Source organism: Herpailurus yagouaroundi, unplaced genomic scaffold, assembly GCF_014898765.1.
Source record: "Herpailurus yagouaroundi ecotype Mexico unplaced genomic scaffold, PumYag 203, whole genome shotgun sequence".
Classification (NCBI taxonomy): Eukaryota; Metazoa; Chordata; class Mammalia; order Carnivora; family Felidae; genus Herpailurus; species Herpailurus yagouaroundi.
The window spans coordinates 23,650,582-23,669,566 of NW_024412434.1; the positions used below are offsets into that span (position 1 = coordinate 23,650,582).

The 18,985-nt window shown below is 39.3% G+C and overlaps 1 protein-coding gene across 3 annotated transcripts in view; it reads left to right on the forward strand.

Moving 5' to 3' along the window:
- The window catches only part of USP6NL (USP6 N-terminal like), a 247,803-nt gene that overhangs the window by 70,482 nt on the left and 158,336 nt on the right, over positions 1–18,985 (forward strand). For all 3 annotated transcript variants that reach the window (XM_040451465.1, XM_040451464.1, XM_040451466.1), the window contains exon 2: positions 3,020–3,106. In XM_040451465.1, the coding sequence (XP_040307399.1) occupies positions 3,103–3,106 (4 nt within the window). In that variant the 5' untranslated portion in view covers positions 3,020–3,102. The remainder of the gene's footprint in view (positions 1–3,019; positions 3,107–18,985) is intronic.

An 18,985-nucleotide genomic window follows, 5' to 3' on the forward strand; every position in this document is an offset into this window, starting at 1 on the left:
ACCTGGGCTCCCCTGTGCCCATTTTATCTTACATGCTTCTGAACTGCGTTGGTGCTTAAAAGAATTTGCATGCGACCTACTTTGAAAGTAGACAGGAGGGTCTACATTTCAAAGTTGCGATTATGCTAAAGAGTTTGAACCAGTGAGTTCAGTTACGAGTAATTTCCAAGTATGTTTTTCTAAGAACTACTCCATGACATTTTACAGTAATTCCAATTCATGCATTGTTTCATATTTGTCAAGTATATTTATCACCTTAGATGGTAAGGTCATAAATCCACTGTTGGTAAGTTTTATTATCCTGGTATTTTTGAGGTTACTATTTTTAGCGATAAGAAAACTTGATATGTTAGGAAGTTCAGTTCTTGAATAAGTATTTGTTCAGCATTTTACAATTATGGGTAGGAGGCGCTACTTAGTATAAAATGCTTTCATGTTGCCATTTAGGAATTAAAAAAATTTTTTAGAACATTTATTTATTTTTGAGAGACAGCATGAGCAGGGGAGGGGCAGAGAGAGAAGGAGACCCAGAGTCCGTAGCACGCTCCAGGCTCCGAGCTATCAGTACAGGGCCTGAAGCGGGGCTTGAACTCACGAATTGCGAGATCATGACCTAGGCAGAAGTTCAGATGCTCAACCGACTGAGCCACCCAGGTGCCCCACCATTTAGGAATTTTAAATTTAAGATCAAAAACTTTGTTATAAACAGCAACAAAGAGAAAAGTCCCTGACCAAAGAGACTAGACTCTACCAGTGTAAGTGAACTATAAGTAAACTCCTGGATCATCTGTGAATGTTTAATCTACCCTGTGTATCTGTAACATGGGATTGCCTTCCTGTGTCGTCATTCACCATGCTCCAGGGCTCAGCATGTTTGACCTCCTAGTTCCCTGGGAGGGAAAACAGATCTAATAGCCTGAGTGAAACACCATCAAAAAACTATATTTATAGTGAGAAACTTCTTGTCACATATTCTGAAACTAACATGTAGATTATGTGTTATTTTAGATTTTTCATACAACTTCTCATTTCCTTTGGGATAATTGGATTATCTGGAAATGAAAATCATAGCATTTACTGTATAGATAAAGAAGAAAGCCTGTGGGATGGGGGTCAGGTGATTACGTGGCAGTACTATGATTATATGCCATTGCTAATTACAGTCTACAAATCATGCTGTGCATACAGATTTTCATTTTGTAAATTTGTATTTCTCACGTATTTTACATGACATGAGTGAAGTATATATGAGACCAACATTATTTCTTCAAAAAATGTTACCCTAACTTTAATCTGTTGCAGAGTCAGTGGTCCTTAGTACTATGCTATGTTCTTAATTGATTTAGAAAATAAAGTAACCGTCACTTTCTGTGATTGCAAAAAAGTAGTTTATCAGTTTATGAACAAAGCTGTAAATGAGGAAGCACAGTGTAAATGTTATATCAAACCTTAATCTACCTATGGAATTTTATATATTAGATTTGGGGAGGCACTGTGCATCCGTAATTATGTTGAAATATAGTATTAGTATTACTTTATGCCTCATTTTCTTTAATATATTAATCAAGTAAGGCAGATTTAGTTTGTATTTATACTAATGCAGGGTGATGCTTTATGTTATACTGAAGTGAAAAGAACCAAATACAAAATTTTGTATGTAGTATTTATAAAGTATATTTTAATTTTTTTAAATGTGTATTTATTTTTATTTTTTATTTTTTAAAAATTTTTTTTCAACGTTTTTTATTTTATTTTTTGGGACAGAGAGAGACAGAGCATGAACGGGGGAGGGGCAGAGAGAGAGGGAGACACAGAATCGGAAACAGGCTCCAGGCTCCGAGCCATCAGCCCAGAGCCCGACGCGGGGCTCGAACTCATGGACCGCGAGATCGTGACCTGGCTGAAGTCGGACGCTTCACCGACTGCGCCACCCAGGCGCCCCGAATGTGTATTTATTTTTGTGAGACTGACAGACAGATGTGAGCGGGGGAGGGGCAGAGAGAAGGAGACACAGAATTCAAAGCAGGTTCCAGGCTCTGAGCTGTCAACACAGACATGGGGCTCGAACCCATGAAACACGAGATCATGACCGGAGCCGAAGTTGGATGCTTAACTGACTGAGCCGCCCAGGCACCCCTATAAAGTGCATTTTGAAGAAATACTTACAAAAAAAATCCCTTGAAAGGAACGTGCCCCACGTAATTGGGTAGATGTAGTGGCATTTTGTGGTAAGAGAATTTTTCTTTCTATTTTGCTGTTGTTTCCAATTTTTTTAAACAATGAAACCATATTTTATAATGAGGAAAATGCCCATTATTAGAGAAAGTCTATAGCAATACCTTTAGTGGTCTTCATTTGATAGTGTATAAATTATTTATGTGTAATCAAAAATCAATTTAGCAGATGCGATATGCTGTCTTTATCCTAGATGGAGTACTTTCTTTCTAGGACTTACTTATTTGGGAAAGGGGGAGGGAATAAGTTTTTAGTAAGTGAAAACCAAGGACACCTGTTTCTGTGTGATAATAAGTTTCTGTGTGATAATTACTTTGTATGTACTATTTGCTTTGGGGGTAACTTCTTATAGACAAAAGAAAATACAAGTGGAATCATGATGTTTTAAAGATTGGCAATTTTTTATATTTTTAGATGAAGGTTTTATATTCAGAAGGTTCTTTTGGAAATAGAAAATTGTTGAAACCAAATTATTTTCATTTCTTTTTAGAAAATTTTATTTTAGGGGCGCCTGGGTGGATCAGTCAGTTAAGTGTCTGACTTCGGCTCACGTCATGATCTCACGGTTTGTGAGTTTGAGCCCCGCGTCGGGCCCTGTGCTGACAGCTCAGAGCCTGGAGCCTGATTCAGATTCTGTGTCTCCCTCTCTCTCTGCCCCTTCCCCACTTGCACTCTGTCTCTGTCTCCCAAAAATAAATAAACGTTAAAAAAAAATAAAAAAAACTTTTTATTTTAAATGCTGACCTTTAAAAAGATGATTTCTTTCTCTCCGTTTTCTTACTAGGACATGTATTCTTCTGAGAAACCTTGGACAGCAGATTTTGGTTTACTATCTGATTGGGACAGCCTACAGAGATATTTCCAGTCATGAGTAAGTGTCCTGTGTTTCATTTCAGAGGCCTGGGCAGCATTTGCAGTGTACTGAAAAAATAGAAAAAGTTATTATTGGACAAACTGGAATTATGTTACTTCATCAGAGACTGGATACTCTGGTCAGCCCAGTACTGTGTACCTATCTGTATTTAAACAAGGAGATGCTTTTTGATGCTTGGTTTATTCTGAAAAGTTAGATATGGTGAGGAAATCTGTGTCATTAGTTTCTTGGCTGATTTAATTCTGTTATCTAAAATTTTCTGTTGAAAATTGGGAAGTGACTTGTGGAAAATATGAAGAGGGTAAACCCTCAAATATAGAGGATAGTCTAGTGGTTGCCACAGGAGAAGTGGGTGGGGGGAAAAGAAAGAAATATTAAGAGGGAAAATTTAAATTGATTGTAATTAGCAGAAGTTTAATTCTATGAGGTTTGATCATTGGGTAACATGGGTGAGTATATAAGCAAAAAAAAAAACATGTATTAATGTCTTTGATGGAATGAAAACCACATCTATCCTGTAGACTTTCCAAATTTGATACAGGTTTTATTTTCTCCCGTAGTGGTTCTGTACATAGTATTTTCTGCCATTCCAGTCTGCTTCCGGCTGTGACTAGGAGAGCTGGGTTTTACGACTTTGTATTAACAGTTTATTTTAGGGAGTGAGGAAAGAATTACGAGGTTTGCCTTGACTGTGATCATATAACAATTTTGATGTATTTTTTAAAAAGTACAGATTTTTTGATTATGCGAGCTTTGAATAGAGTGAGCATTTCCTGCTGGGGTATAATGTTAGAGAGTTTAAACATTTTCACATGTAATTCATATTGATTATCTTAATATGGATAGAGTGTTTATTAATTTAATTTACTTTTTTAAAAGATTTTTTTTAAGTTTATTTATTTTGAGAGAGAGAGAGAGCATGCGTGTGTGCGTGAGCAGGGGAGGAGCAGAGAGAGAGAGAGAGAGAGAAAAAGAGAGACAATCTTAAGCAGCCTCCGCAGGGCTCGAATCCATGAACCTTGAGATCATGACTTGAGCCGCAATCAAGTCAGATACTTAACTGACTGAGCCACCCAGTCACCCTGGATAGTTTTTCTTACCATTGATTGAAATAATTAAGCAGTTGTTAAATGAAAACAAGGCTGTTGTTGCTGTGAAATCTTTGAGTGCTTTCTATTAAGAATAATATCGCAAGAAGTACGCTTTGATTTTCGAGAGTTTTCAGTGGGTACTTATTCGGTGGTGTCCTTTGAGTAAACCAGGATAGCTGCTACATGAGTTCAAATACAGATTCAAGAAGAAGCAGCTTTTATTATTTCTGCTCCATTCAGATGAAATTTTGTGAGAACATTTATCTAATGTAAAGTGCCAACTCTAGTAAAGATGACCATATGAGTTTATGAAAACTAAGAAATGTCCAGCATTTTAACTTAAAAATGCTTACATTTTGGGCAATTTACATTCTGTTCTACTTTGTAATCTTAGTGTTCTGTTAGCGTCCCTGTTACAGAGTTCTTTGAGGACAGGTACCCAGGGTCTTTCATTTTTTTTTTCTTTTTTTAAATATGAAATTTATTATCAAATTGGTTTCCATACAACACCCAGTGCTCATCCCAACAGGTGCCCTCCTCCATGCCCATCACCCACTTTCCTCTCCCTCCCATCCCCCATCCACCCTCAGTTTGTTCTCAGTTTTTAAGAGTCTCTTATGTTTTGGCTCCCTCCCTCTCTAACCTCTTTTTTAGGGTCTTTCATTTTTGAATCGCAGTGTCTAACAGGGTCTTGTATACCTGCTGCCTCTAAAAATTCAGAGCCCTGTGGGGACAAAGGCAGACAGGGTGGGGGTACCTTGTTAGGCAACTAATAATAAATTACCTGAATGACATACAACTTTTTATTTGTGAATTACAGTGGCTATATTTCATTTCTAAGGTTTTTAATTGGTTCTTTTTTGAATTATAAATTACACTTTATAAAAATGTTTATTTATTAAAAATATTTATTTATTTTTGAGGCGGGGCAGGGGCAAAGAGAGGGAGACACAGAATCCGAAGCAGGCTCCAGGCTCCGAGCTGTGAACACAGAGCCCGACATGGGGCTCAAACTATGAACTGCGAGATCATGACCTGAGCCCAGGTTGGACACTTAATCGACTGAGCCACCCACGTGCCCCAAATTGGTTGTTTTTTATGCCCTTTAATTCTTTTCTTATTTCTGCTTGTTTTTATTTATTTATTTTTTTTAATTTTTTTTTTTTAACGTTTATTTATTTTTGAGACAGAGGCAGAGCATGAATGGGGGAGGGTCAGAGAGAGGGAGACACAGAATCTGAAACAGGCTCCAGGCTCTGAGCTGTTAGCACAGAGCCCGACGCGGGGCTCGAACCCACGGACCGCGAGATCGTGACCTAAGCCGAAGTCGGACGCTTGACCGACTGAGCCACCCAGGTGCCCCTCTGCTTGTTTTTATTTTAAAGATTTGATTTATTATTCTTTTATTTCTATGTGGATCTTTCATGTGTGCTTATTTTGAAGTGTTTCTCAGATCACTTGATTATTTTTTAATTTTGTCTCCAGTGAATTTGTATTGTAGTTGTTGCTGCTGTTGGTGTTTCATCATATTCTGTAGTTTTGCAGGCACACTCTGATGAAAATTCTTTCTCTTTCTCCTATGGCTGTCTCCTTTTGTGATTTTCCTGCTGGTGTAGCACATTTGCAGTTGTCTCTGCGTGCCTTTGGAGTTCCCAGATCAGAATCAGGTCTTGTGTTGGTGGATCAGAGCACCAGCCGCATGGTGATGTTGGTGATATCACAGATTCTGTCACGGAGTCAGCTGGCATTAGGTCAGCAGCTTCCTAAGCTGTAGCTTCAGCCAGTTAGCAAAGGCCTTTTTCAGTCCCATTTTATCATCAAGGAGGAGTGTCCCCCCTCCCCCGTCCCTGGTTTTAAGCGAGGAGCCTGGCTACTGACCCTGCTTCACATGAACTCTTAGATACAGTTCTCCCCTGGGATTTACTTCCTGCTGCCTTTTCCTGCTTTGGGGCCCACAGCCCAGCAGACCTCCTGGTTTTAGTTTGGCTCATACTTTGTGTTCCTGTTAGATTTTGTTTTATTTTTAATGTTTGTTTATTTTCAGACAGAGAGAGAGAGAGAGAGAGAGAGAGAGAGAGAGAGAGGGAGAGAGAGAGTCCCAAGCAGGCCATGTGCTCTCGGCGCAAAGCCCAGTGTGGGGCTGGAACTCGCAAACCGTGAGATCATGACCTGAGTGGAAGGCAGGAGTCACCGGCTTAACCAACTGAGCCACCCCGGTGCCCCCCTGTTAGATTTTAATCTGGAGATGTTTAATATGTTTTGGGGCATAGGTATGTCATTTTAGTGATTTGTTTTTATATTTTATCTGTAATTTCTCTGTTTGTTGTGAAGACAAGCAGCCACAAAGAATGAACGTGCCACTGGTATTACCATAAAGTCCAAACTGACTGTTTCACACTGAAGAAAAGAAAACCAGTTTCTGCTTAGTTCCCTGGTTCCTAGTGTTCCTCTCTTTGCTTTGCTTGCTAGGTGGCCCCAATATGCTGCTTCCCTGTGGTGGTCTGCTTGCCTCATTCTAGTTCCTGCCACTCAGCTCTTCACTCTTACACCATGTACTCTGTCAGATCCTTGAGGGCAAAGGTTTTTACTACGTGCTGAGCACTTTTCCTGGCTCCTAATATGTGTTTGATAAACTGTGTGGATGGGGTGTTCCTAAGTAACTTGTTTTAGTATGGAGTAGCTGTTCCGTGAGTTACTACTTTTAGGTGAAATTTAAGCTGATCCTACATGAAGAAAGATTGAGGGTGGGGCGGGGGGGGGGTAGTGTGTACGTGTGGGTAGGGGGGAGTGTGGCATAGGATAGAGCATTCCAAGGCAGTGGAGCAGTGTGAGAAAGGCATGGAGGCGTGACTACACATAGGTGTTGCCACGTAGTTGAGCATTTGGGAGCTTGGAGATGGGGAATGGAGACCGAGGAAGAGGGAAAGCTGGCGGAGATGCTAACGGGGTCTGGGTCCCAGACGCTCCGGGAAGTTTGGATTTCACCCTGTAGGGCTTAAGGAGCTGTTAAAGAAGTGCAGTTAGGGGAGGGGCGCCCGGGTGTCTTGTCTGACTTCGGCTCAGGGCATGGTCTTGCAGTTTGTGAGTTCGAACTGCCACATTGGCTCTTTGGTCTCAGTGCAGAGTCTGCTTGGGATCCTCTGTCTCCCTCTCTCCCTGCCTCTGCCCCACGCACGCTCTCTCTCAAATATAAACAAGTAAACATTAAAAAAAAAAAAGTTCAGTTAGGGGAGCAACTGAAATTTCATTCTGGAAAAATTAGTCTGACAAATAGACATTTTTGTTAGATGTAATTGAAAAGAATCGGTTACAGGCAGTATTTGCCTTTTTCTGGCTTTTTTCTTACTTTTAAGCTTATACTAGGCTTCCTTTGAAATAGACTGTGAATTACATTTCTTATGCTTGCCATTTTGGTGATCTTCTCTCCTGATAGATGCCCGTTCTTGAGCAGACCACTGTAACCATAGGTTAGGGAGTGTTACAATGTCATTGTTATGATGTGGTTGCCAGGGGGTTGTAAGTTTTCAAAAAGGTGGGAACTGAGTATATCAGAGTTCCTGTTTTTGAAAAAATAGTGGAGAATCATGGTATAGGTTACAACATAGGAAGATGTGTCATTAAAGTCTAGATAGAATTTCCAAACCTGGGTTTGGGTGAGAATGATGGGTGACTAAAGTTTTTTTCAGTATGGCTCTAGCGATTAAGAGGAAGGTTGGTACTTGTTACATCTGGGCAGATTTATCTGTGAAGCATTTGCTAACCCTTGCCATGTCATGGACCACGCGGGACGTGGTAGGAGTTGTACAGCATGTGGGGTGAACTGTTGGGGGCTTGGAGGTGACTGGCTCTCACCAGGCTGTTCTTCGTGCCCAGCTGCTGACGGACCGCTTTTGCCGCACAGCCTGGCACGCTCGCCGGGGGGGGGGGGGGGGTCCCAGCTCCAGAGCCTAGAGAATTTGTTACATGTTTGAGGTGTTTTTCAGCTTTTAGATCTTTATATATTCTGTCGAATTCTGAGGTTAGATACGTACCTTGTGGAAAATGTGATGCTTCTGCGATGTGCATTTCATTGTGGATTGTTAACTTTATCACAATCCACAAAAAGCCTTTTGATTTTCAGTACTGAAATTGTTTTTGTTTTTCTGTATTTGCATATTTTGCAATGTTAAACATTTATCAAGATTTTTTTCCCCCAAATTCTGTCTTATCAGATGGTGCCAAAGATGAAATATTTATATGAAAGTCATTACATTTAAACTGTAGCTGTAGTTTGAAATGAACCTCTTAGAGCTTTAAAGGAGATTGTAACAATAGGAGTAGTTCTTGTAAAAAGCATTGCTGAAAATTTCTAAAGATGATGATTTTGGAGGAATGTGTTAAAAAAAATAAGCCAAAAAACATCAAATCCCAGAAGTGATTATTTAGGATACTACTTAATTTTATTTGCCCATGTTTTAACTTGAAAAAATAAAGCTTATCTACTCTGTTTTTAAAATTTTAGTCTTACATATTTTATTTAACTTCAGAAAACTTTTGCTCTATAACTAATTATATGTTTTGTTTGTTTGTTTGTTTTTAAGAGAGGATTTCTGTGTTAATTCTCTTCTGACTTGACAATCCGGGAGTGATTCTGTTATGTTGGAGTGTTTGATCCTGCCCTTTGACCTAAATAAAGGAGTGGGGTTTTTGAGATCACTTCTAGATCTGAAACACTTCTCACTTAACTGAGGAAAAAGTAATGTCAGTGAGTAATTTGAGATGTAGTATATTTATGGCTTTCTAATAGAGCATATATCTTTATTCCTCTGGAGCAGTAGACATAAGAGTTCATGCTGAAGTGAAAACAATTTGTTTTAACATTTGTTGGAACAGGTAATGTTATAAATAAGTGAGTAGATTACTGAGTCCCTCAGTCTTGGCATGAGGATTCTTCCAAGTCTTATTGAATAGAAAAATCATGCAACAGATAATAGAAGGCTTTCCCTAAGTATTGGCTAAAGTTTCTGTCTAGGATAATTATCTAGATACATGTATATCCTGTTTTATGGAATAGCTGTGTACCTGAGAAACTGGGTAGAGGTTAAAGAAAAGAAAATTTAAGTTGAATTGTATTTTGAATAGTGGGTTATCTGCATTTAATGGAATCGTGAAAGAAATCCTTTTGTAAAGTATAACGAGTGTCTATTTGTTATACTAAGACTCATTTATGTTTGATAAGTTTGGATTTTGGAAGTAAAGTTTTAAATGTTAACCATTCTTAAAATGAATACAAGTTGATCCTTGAACAATATGGGTGTGCATGGTGCGAGCCCACTTGAGTAACATGGATTTTTTTGGTAAATACAGTACAGTACTGTGTGGTGACAGATGGTAGGTACACTTGTGAGTACAGCACAGTGTATAGAGCTGTAGGGTTCTCGGATCCCTGTATTGTACACTTGAAACTAACGTAACATTGTGTGTCAACTATACTTAAAAAGAATACAGTGCAGTACTCTGAATGTAGTTTCCTTATGATTTTTTAATACTTCGTTTCTCTGGTTACTTTATCGTAGGAACACAGCATACGTATGTCGCACATGACATGAAATATGTGTTAATCAACTCTATCTGTAAGGCTTCTATTCAAGAGTACACTATTTGTAGTTAAGTTTTGGGGGAGTCAGAAGTTATAGGTGGATTTTCAGTTGTGTGGGGGTTTGGTGTTTCTAACTCCCCTCCTTGTTCCAGGGTCAACTGTATAATCATTGATTTTTAATTCAGGGGAGGGGGCTGAATTTGGGAGTGTATGGAGACTTTTGGTCATTCTAGTTACTGGGGAGACCTACTGGCGTTGAGTGGGCAGGGGCCGTGTACGGAGTAGAGTAGACCCTGTTGAGAGATACCGTGTGTCACCTGTCTGACGTGTGGCAGCCGTACAGTGTAGGTGAGGTGATGGAGGATGCCAAGAAAAATTGCTTCTCAGGAAATTCATTAGTTCAGTTTCTTGGTTTAAGGCGCTTCATTGTGTTAAGACGAACCATCAAAAATGGAATATACTTTACTTTTAGCAGTTTGTCATCTTTTTGACCACTACAGAAAAGTGAGTAATTCTTAGTTTGATACTATGGGACATTGAACATGAGTTTAATGTAGTATTTCTTACAGAGTATATTCAGTTACAGTATTCAAATACAGTAGAAGGGGACGCCTGAATGGCTCTGTCACTGGAGCATCTTGATTTTGGCTCAGGTCATGATGCGGGGTCGTGGGATTGAGCCACGCGCTAGGCTTTGTGCTGAGTGTGGAGGCTGCTTGGGATTCTCTTTCTCTCTCTCCCTCTGCCCCTCTCCCCCCGTTTATGTGTACGCACACTCTCTTGCTCACTCTCAAATTAGAAAGAAAAAGAAGTGTAGTAGAAGTACAATATAGTATTAGGTTTTTGTTAGGAGGTGATTTACATTATTTTGTATCTTGTTTTGATATTTTTTCAAACTTGTAACAAGAAACGTTGTAAACATAGAACCCAAATTCTTCATATACCTTTATCTGATGTACCAGTCGTTTACATTTTGTCCATTTGATTCTCTTTCTTGCACTCCCTCTCTCTGTCACACACACACACACACACACACACACACACACACACACCTATACATACATCTATACATACATATATAGAAGAAATTGATTTGTAGTTAAAACATTTTCTGTGAAAATCGTTTCCTTTCATTAAAAGTCATTTAAATTCTTAGCATAAATGTCACTTATTATAATGTTACAATATGATCTCAGTAAATCTTCTAAATTACTTTTGCTAGTTAAATCTTAAAATTGCAAACCATTTACCAACTGCTGTCACACTCTCATTGTTTAAACACTACATTATTTACATGGGTTTTGTAACCTGTGTCATTAGGTTAGTGAAGAATGTCATTAATGTTTTTCTTTTAGATCTACAATATACTGCGTAATATAGATAACCTTGGTATATAGGTCAACTTGAATGAAAATTCTTCAGTATAGCACAAAGCAGGATGCTCCAAACCACCTCTTTATAATAGTTTTAAGGTACTCTATTCTGAAGAGAAACTCTTTGAAATCCCATTCTGAGAGAGTAAGTTTTCCGGCGGCAGTCTTCTTTTAAGAGTCGCAGAGACCTGGGTTGGCTTTGCTGTTGACCCACCGTGTTACGCGTCTATGCGTAGCCGTTGGCTTGGCCGCTCACGGCGCCTCCATCCTCCCTACCCCTGCCTCCCCTGTGCCCCTGCCCTTTCCTTGTTTGTCAGCGTGGGGACTGTGCTGCGGTGTCTGGAAGCCTTCTAGCTCTGGAATGTATGATTCCATTAGTGAGAAAATGTGCCTTTCCACTTTTGCCTGTAGGAACATAACTATTGGATAAAATGAGATTTGTGTCTATGAAGCTAAATTAAGACAACGGAAACATGCAGTTTTCAGGGTTTGGGGCTCCTCGTGTTGCTTCATGTTGGCATTTGTGTCCTGGTTATTTCAGGGGTTCTTTTGTTGCAAGCGTAGGCACGTGTTCTCTGTTCATTCTGCTGCTTCTCTAGGCAAGCAGAGACAGAGGGGAATGTATATTGAAAATTAATAGCCTTAAATATTCATCTTGTTACCTCTCATTAATTTCAGAAAATAGATTGATTTATACAGTTTATCCTTGAATCCATGTTACTCGAAGTGATGTACTGGTTCCATATCTTTTTTACATTAACTTCTCTAACAATGAATTTCTACCTGAAAATATTATATATATGACTTAGTATTTCTCATTTGTTAAAAGACACACAGTGGAAAGCACCTCTTAGTGATTTTCATTTTTTTTTTTTTTTTTTTTTTGTAAAGTTGTTTATACAAATTCAACAAAGGTAGAACTGCCTCAGGGAACGTCTAGGAAAACAACACCTTACAACAATGCACTTCTGAAGGCATAACTTTACAGCTAGGAAATGGCTATGTTGTAAACCTTGACTGAGAACTCAGCTTACTTCAAAGGAGAGGAAAAAGGAAAAGAAAGGCTATGTTGGACCATTTATTCTTTTTGACTTGCTGTATAAATTAGATCTGTATAGAATACAAGAGCTCATGCTGGTGCAAAACTCCCCTGAGTGTAAAGGCTGAAGTCTGAATTTTAAAATTTGGAGATACAGGTGAATTCTATATGGAGGAAAGATGGCAAAGTGTCTTACTTTGACTGTAATTAACACAAGCAAGTGATACTTGTTATGTAGTCTGACTAATAAATCTGCATATATTAACATTCAGTTTTTTGGTTTTTTTTTTGATAGTGTCTGGACAGCTATGTATTATCACATTTTGGCTGAAACACAAATAGACATTTTCTATTAAGGGAATTTGAGCCTGTCAGTTTGTATGATGGATGTCATTATACAGTTGTCTCCTCATTTTCCACAAGTGTGAAATTGATATTAAAAATTTCCAGGTCTCTATATTTCTCCCTCAAAATTGATCTAAAATAGTGTCTTTTTTTTTTTTTTTCAACGTTTATTTATTTTTGGGACAGAGAGAGACAGAGCATGAACGGGCGAGGGGCAGAGAGAGAGGGAGACACAGAATCGGAAACAGGCTCCAGGCTCTGAGCCATCAGCCCAGAGCCTGACGCGGGGCTCGAACTCACGGACCGCAAGATCGTGACCTGGCTGAAGTCGGACGCTTAACCGACTGCGCCACCCAGGCGCCCCTAAAATAGTGTCTTAATATTACAATGCCTTTTTCTCTTTTCGAGATGGACAAGGTGACTATGAAAGTAATTCTTTCTAGCCTCTCTTTAAAGCTGTTGGTTAGAAATGGTCAGGATCAGAGTGAGAATATCTTCCCAGTTCTTCCCCTTTCCCCAGTCTCCCCTCTCCTACTTCAAGCACACTGAGTCATAGGTTAGTTATTAAATTCATGTTCAGAGATAGTGGTCATGTGCAGGCACTTGATTGTAGAGTGCTATTTTTTGCCCTGAATTCAGAAGCTGACTTCTGCTGGCATCACCTAGGTACCCTGGAGTCAGACCGGTTTTCTTTCCCACTCACACATTTGGAATATTCAGGTATTAATTAAGCTTTAAACAATGGGACGTGAAAAGATTTCAGTAAGACACTAATCTACACTCCTACACGTTTGTATTAAATTGTGGAGTATTGGCAGTCACAGTGTCTTTTAAAAAATAGTTGCCTGTCTCAGATTCTAGAAGAATGGAATAGTAATGGAAGTTACAAGGATGTGTCAGTAAAGATTTCAGCACTCTCCAGTAAAGCACTGTGTTTGATGTTCTCCCTGGTCAACCTTGTTATGTTCTCATGCGGAGTGACGTGGAATAGGTTTGATTGATTGTAACTTAAAAGAAATTTGAGAAAACAAACAGGTACACATTAAGTTTTTATATAAATTCACAGTAATTGGTCTTGTTTATTTTCTTTAGGTAATAACTTTTTGTTATTTTCGTTTTTTTTTAAGTTTCTTTATTTCTGAGAGAGAGAGAGAGAGAGAGAGAGAGAGAGAGAGCGGGCATGAGCAGGGGAGGAGCAGAGAGAGGGAGACACAGAATCCAAAGCAGGCTCCAGGCTCTGAGATGTCAGCAGAGAGCCCGATGCGGGGCTCGAACTTGCAAACTGGGAGATGTGACCTGAGCCCGAAGTTGGATGCGGATGCTTAACCGACTGAGCCAGCCACCCAGGTGCCCCTGTTATTTTCTTTATGTAGATGAAGTGTGAAGTGTTCTAGATTAGGAAAGGAGGGGCTAGGTCTTACAGCATTGGAAGAACACTGCAGACTTGTTTACTTGTGACAGTTATGGTACCACAGATTTTGAATTTGATTTTCAAACCTTCAGTTTGTTGCTCTGACTGCATCAACACGGCTTTATATGCTAAATGATTGATACGGGCTGTTAAATCATGATCACTAAGATGCATTTCATTGGCATGCTTTATTATCAAAAATGTTGTTTTTGATGCTACCATCAGAATAGACTAGAAGCTATTTAAAAGAGGGTTTCTTTACTGCTAACTAAGGGGAAATCTCGTCACTTAGACTCTCCTAAGGAAACATACTTTTCCATTGCCGTGGTCTTGGTCCAGGTTGCTCCACATGGAGTCAGTACGGCCACTGTGATTTTGTTTTTGTTTGTTTGTTTTTGCCCAAATCAGCCTTGAACGGTTTATGGGAACTTTGTGCTTACATGTACCTGTGGGTGTGTTTACTGATGTGTGTGGGGAATTCTGTCCAGGACAGGAGAAAGACCCTACTCCAACGTTCTCAGTACCCAAACTGACTTTGTTGAGAGGAACTTAGGTCTCAAAGGATTCCTCAGTAGAAGTAACTCTGTACTTAAATTACTTTAAAATGTTTGATTTGTATTACAAAAGTGAAATCTTTATTCTTTTCCCCTGACAAATGTGTTGTCAGAATTGTTAGCCATCAGAAGTTTTGGTCTCACTGAAGAGATGTGCTTTTCTGACTCAGTGCTGAGCTGGATTCTGGTGGAAAATAACAGTGTTGAGATCGGCAAAGTTTTCCTTCTGATTTCTTCCTTTGATTAGTGTGTATATCTTCTCAACAGGTGAAATTCTACCTCTCCTTCCCGACTAGCCCAACTTTATTTTTTCATGAAGTTCAATCCTTTATTTTTTTTTATTTCTGAAAATATGTTTTATAAAATACATATTGCTTATTTGTTTTGGAACCATTTGAGAGTAGTTGCATGTATCTCACACTCCTCCACACACTTGTCTTCAGTGTGCAGTTGCGAAGAATAAGAATATTTTCTTTCCTAACCACAATGAAATTACCAAGTAGGTAAATTATGTTTATCTAGTCTAAAGTTCTTGTTCCACGGTTCTGTTTCCCAGTAATGCCCCGGAGTGCAGATTTGCCCCCAGTTGCAGGATCCATCTAGGTGTTTCCCACCAGCTGCATTCAGTTGTCAGGTCTCCGAGGTCTCCTTGAACCGGAGGCCTCAGGTGTTCTTTAGCTTTCATGAGATTGGTGTCTTGAAAAACTGCAGCCCCACTGTTTTGTAGAGTAGCCCTCAGATTCGGGTTGTCGGTGGGTTCCAGTGGTGGAGTCCCTCCTAACGGGTGTGGTGGTTTGGGGACATTCCTCCAGGAAGCTTGTCTGGAAGAGAAAGGAAGGCTGCATGGTGATCTCTTTACTTTTTCCTATTTAGCTTTTCAACAGGAAAATTTCCCGTTTCTTCCTTAATTGAAATAGGATTCATATCTCTTGCATAAGAACAGGATTTATTGCTCTGGTTTACTGGTTTCTGTTTGGCTTTTATTACGTAGGCTTGAGGAAAAAATGGCATGAGATATTTTCTAGAATGAGGTGACCTTGAAAGGAGACAACATTCAGCTTTTATCAGGAGAGATTTCTTTCTGCCCAATTCCCATTTTAAATTATGTTGACAAAATCTCAAGGTGCTGTTGAACAAATGTTTTTAAGGGATAAGGTATAGCACTATTGGATTTGTTTCCTAGCAGTCAACCAGCTGTAGCTCTTTATGTATCAGTTGAGATTGCTTCACTAAGGATTAGCTTTTCTTAAAAGCTGGTGCCTCTTTGTCTTTGTCCTAATAAACTTTTTTTAGCCAAAAATAGAATAAATGAACATATCAAGACGGATTCTCGTTAGGTTTTAGAGATTTATGGGTTTTATTAGATTTTAATGTGAAATGTCAGGATACTTACCATCTATAGTAATGTCTCTTAAAAGTTTAATAATTGCAAGGTGTAGTGAAAGCTAGAAAATTAATTTGCAATATTGCAAAGTATAAGAGACTCAAATCTCACTTTTTAGGCAACTTTGAGACACATGATGCTATAAGTTGATTTCTTCAAGTATTTTATTTTATTATTATTTTTTTTTTAATTTTTTTTCAACGTTTTTATTTATTTTTGGGACAGAGAGAGACAGAGCATGAACGGGGGAGGGGCAGAGAGAGAGGGAGACACAGAATCGGAAACAGGCTCCAGGCTCCGAGCCGTCAGCCCAGAGCCTGACGCGGGGCTCGAACTCACGGACCGCGAGATCGTGACCTGGCTGAAGTCGGACGCTTCACCGACTGCGCCACCCAGGCGCCCCTCTTCAAGTATTTTAAAAGTTAGGGTGTTTGAATCTGATTGTAAAACAAATTTTAAGGAAGGGAATGTATTATTTTGAATAATCATTATGTCTTTAGTATTAACAGATACTGCTGCTAGGTTGGTCTTTGGGCACATAGATCAGAACAAGACAAGCGTGACCCTTGGCCTCTCGGAGCACAGAACTAGTGGGGAAGACAGATGTAGCAGTGTTCTTAATACAAAAAGGGAAATGTGGGCGTCTGCAGGAGCAAGGGGACCGAGCTGCTGGGAGGGCGGGAGGGCTGGAAGACCGCTGTTAGGAAATCACGTTCCAGCTGAGGTTTGGCTAAGTGAAGAGGGGGAGGGAGGGGTTTCTAAACAGAAGGAACAAAATGGATGAAGGCCTGGAGTTGAGAGGTGGAGATTAAGATTGAGAAATGAAGGAAAATTCAGTATTGGTATAAATAAGTGGTGGGAGGAGGTTAAATTTGTAGTTTTAGCTTAGACAAACACCCCAGTGTTGCCTCCATTTTTTTATTTTACCTAATTTCATCAAAACTGGTCTTTTTAATCTTTCCAGTCCCTTTTTCCTTACTTTTAAAGTATAATCATAACGTTAAAATGCATACATTTTGGAAATGGGGAGAAAAAGTCGTGGTAACGCCATTACGTTAAAGCAGCCATTTGCGTTTTTACATATGACCCTGTACTCTTGTCCAGATAATATACATTTTTGGGGCACCTGGCTGGCTCAGTCAGAAGTGTGTGACTCTGATCTCAGGGTTGTGGGTTTAAGCCGCATACTGGGTGTAGAGATTACTTTAAAAATAAATAAAAAAACTTCTAAAAATGTATGTTTTTATATAACTTGATTCATAATGTATATGCAGTTTTATATTTGGATTTCTAACGTTGAGTTGTGTTTAGGCAGTTATCCTATTTCTGTAATTGTTTTTCATAATTCAAATTTATAATTATCATATTCCTTAAAGGTAATGATGCATAGTAACTTATTTAACCATTTTCCTATTTTTAGGATGGTTCAGTTTTTTAAAAACATTTGCAGAATGAATATCACTGGTGAATTTGACCCTTTTCTTTAATAAAGGGAAGTAGAATGAATTCCTTAGGCTAGATTCATAGACTGAAATCTTTTTGCCTATGTCTGCCTATCTTTTTTTTTTTTTTTTTACATGAAATTTATTGTCAAATTGGTTTCCATACAACACCCAGTGCTCATCCCAACAGGTGCCCTCCTCAATGCCCATCAGCCTTCAGTTTATTCTCAGTTTTTAAGAGTCTCTTATGGTTTGCCTCCTTCCCTCTCTGTAACCTTTTTTTTTTCCCCCTTCTCCCCCCGCATGGTCTTCTGTTAAGTTTCTTGGGATCCACATAAGAGTGAAAACATATGGTATCTGTCTTTCTCTGTAGGGCTTATTTCACTTAGCATAACACTCTCCAGTTCCATCCACATTGTCTGCCTGTCTTTCTTAAAAGACTGTACTTAACTAACTTACAGTTACTCTGGTAGTTGGTATACAAGAATATATTTCACTCTGACCAGTTTAGTAGGCTCAAAATAGCATTATAAGTTGCTTTTAGGGGTGCCTGGGTGGCTCAGTTGGTTAAGCATCCGACTTTGGCTCAGGTCACGATCTCACAGTTTGTGGGTTCAAGCCCCCACTGAGCTGTCAGCACAGAGCCTGGAGCCTGCTTCGGATTCTGTGTCACACTCTCTCTCTGCCCCTCCTCAACTCATGCTCGCTCTCTCTCTCTCTCTCTCTCTCTCTCAAAAATAAACATTAAAAAAAGGTTGCTTTTAGTTGCATATATTTAATTTTTAGACAGGATAGCTTTTCCCCCCAGATTGTGGTAAAATACAGATAACATAAGATTTACCATCCTAACCATTTTTGAGTGTCCAGTTCAGTAGCTTTAAGTATATGTTCATTGTCATGCAGCCAGTCTCCAGAACCTTTATGTTGAAAAATTCACACTCTGTACTTGTTAAGCAACTTCCCATTTCTCTTCCTCTAGCCCTGAGCACCCACCACTCTGTTTTCTGCTTCTATGAATTTAACTTCTCTAGGTGCCTCATGTAATTGGGTTCATGCAGTGTTTGTGTATTTGTGACTGGTCCATTTCACTCAGCATAATGTCGTCACAGTTCACCCATGCTCTAGCAAGTGCCAGAATTTCCTTCCTTTAAAAAAAAATATATCTATCTATCTATCTATCTATCTAAATATGTATAAAATATAACATACATGATAATATATAATACATATGATATATATGATAATATATAACAATATGAAATTTATATATTTTTAACATTTGTTTAGGTTTGAGAGAGGGAGAGAAAAGGGGACAGCAAGCGAGAGAACGAATGTGAGCAGGGGAGAGCTAGAGAGAGGGGGACAGAGGATCCGAAGCGGGCTCTGCGCTGACAGCAATGGGCCTGACTGGGGCTCAAACTCACGAACTGTGAGATCATGACCTGAGCCAAAATTGGATGTTCAACCAACTGAGCCACCCAGGTGTCCCAGAATTTCCTTTAAAAGACTGAGGACTGTTTCGTTGTTTGGACGGTACTGGCCAGCTTGGGTTGCTGCCACCTTTTGGCCATGGTGAGCAGTACTGCTGCGAACACAGGGGTTGGAGTATCTGTCTGAGACTCACCTTTCGGTTCTCTTGAGTAGATGCCCAGAAGTGGA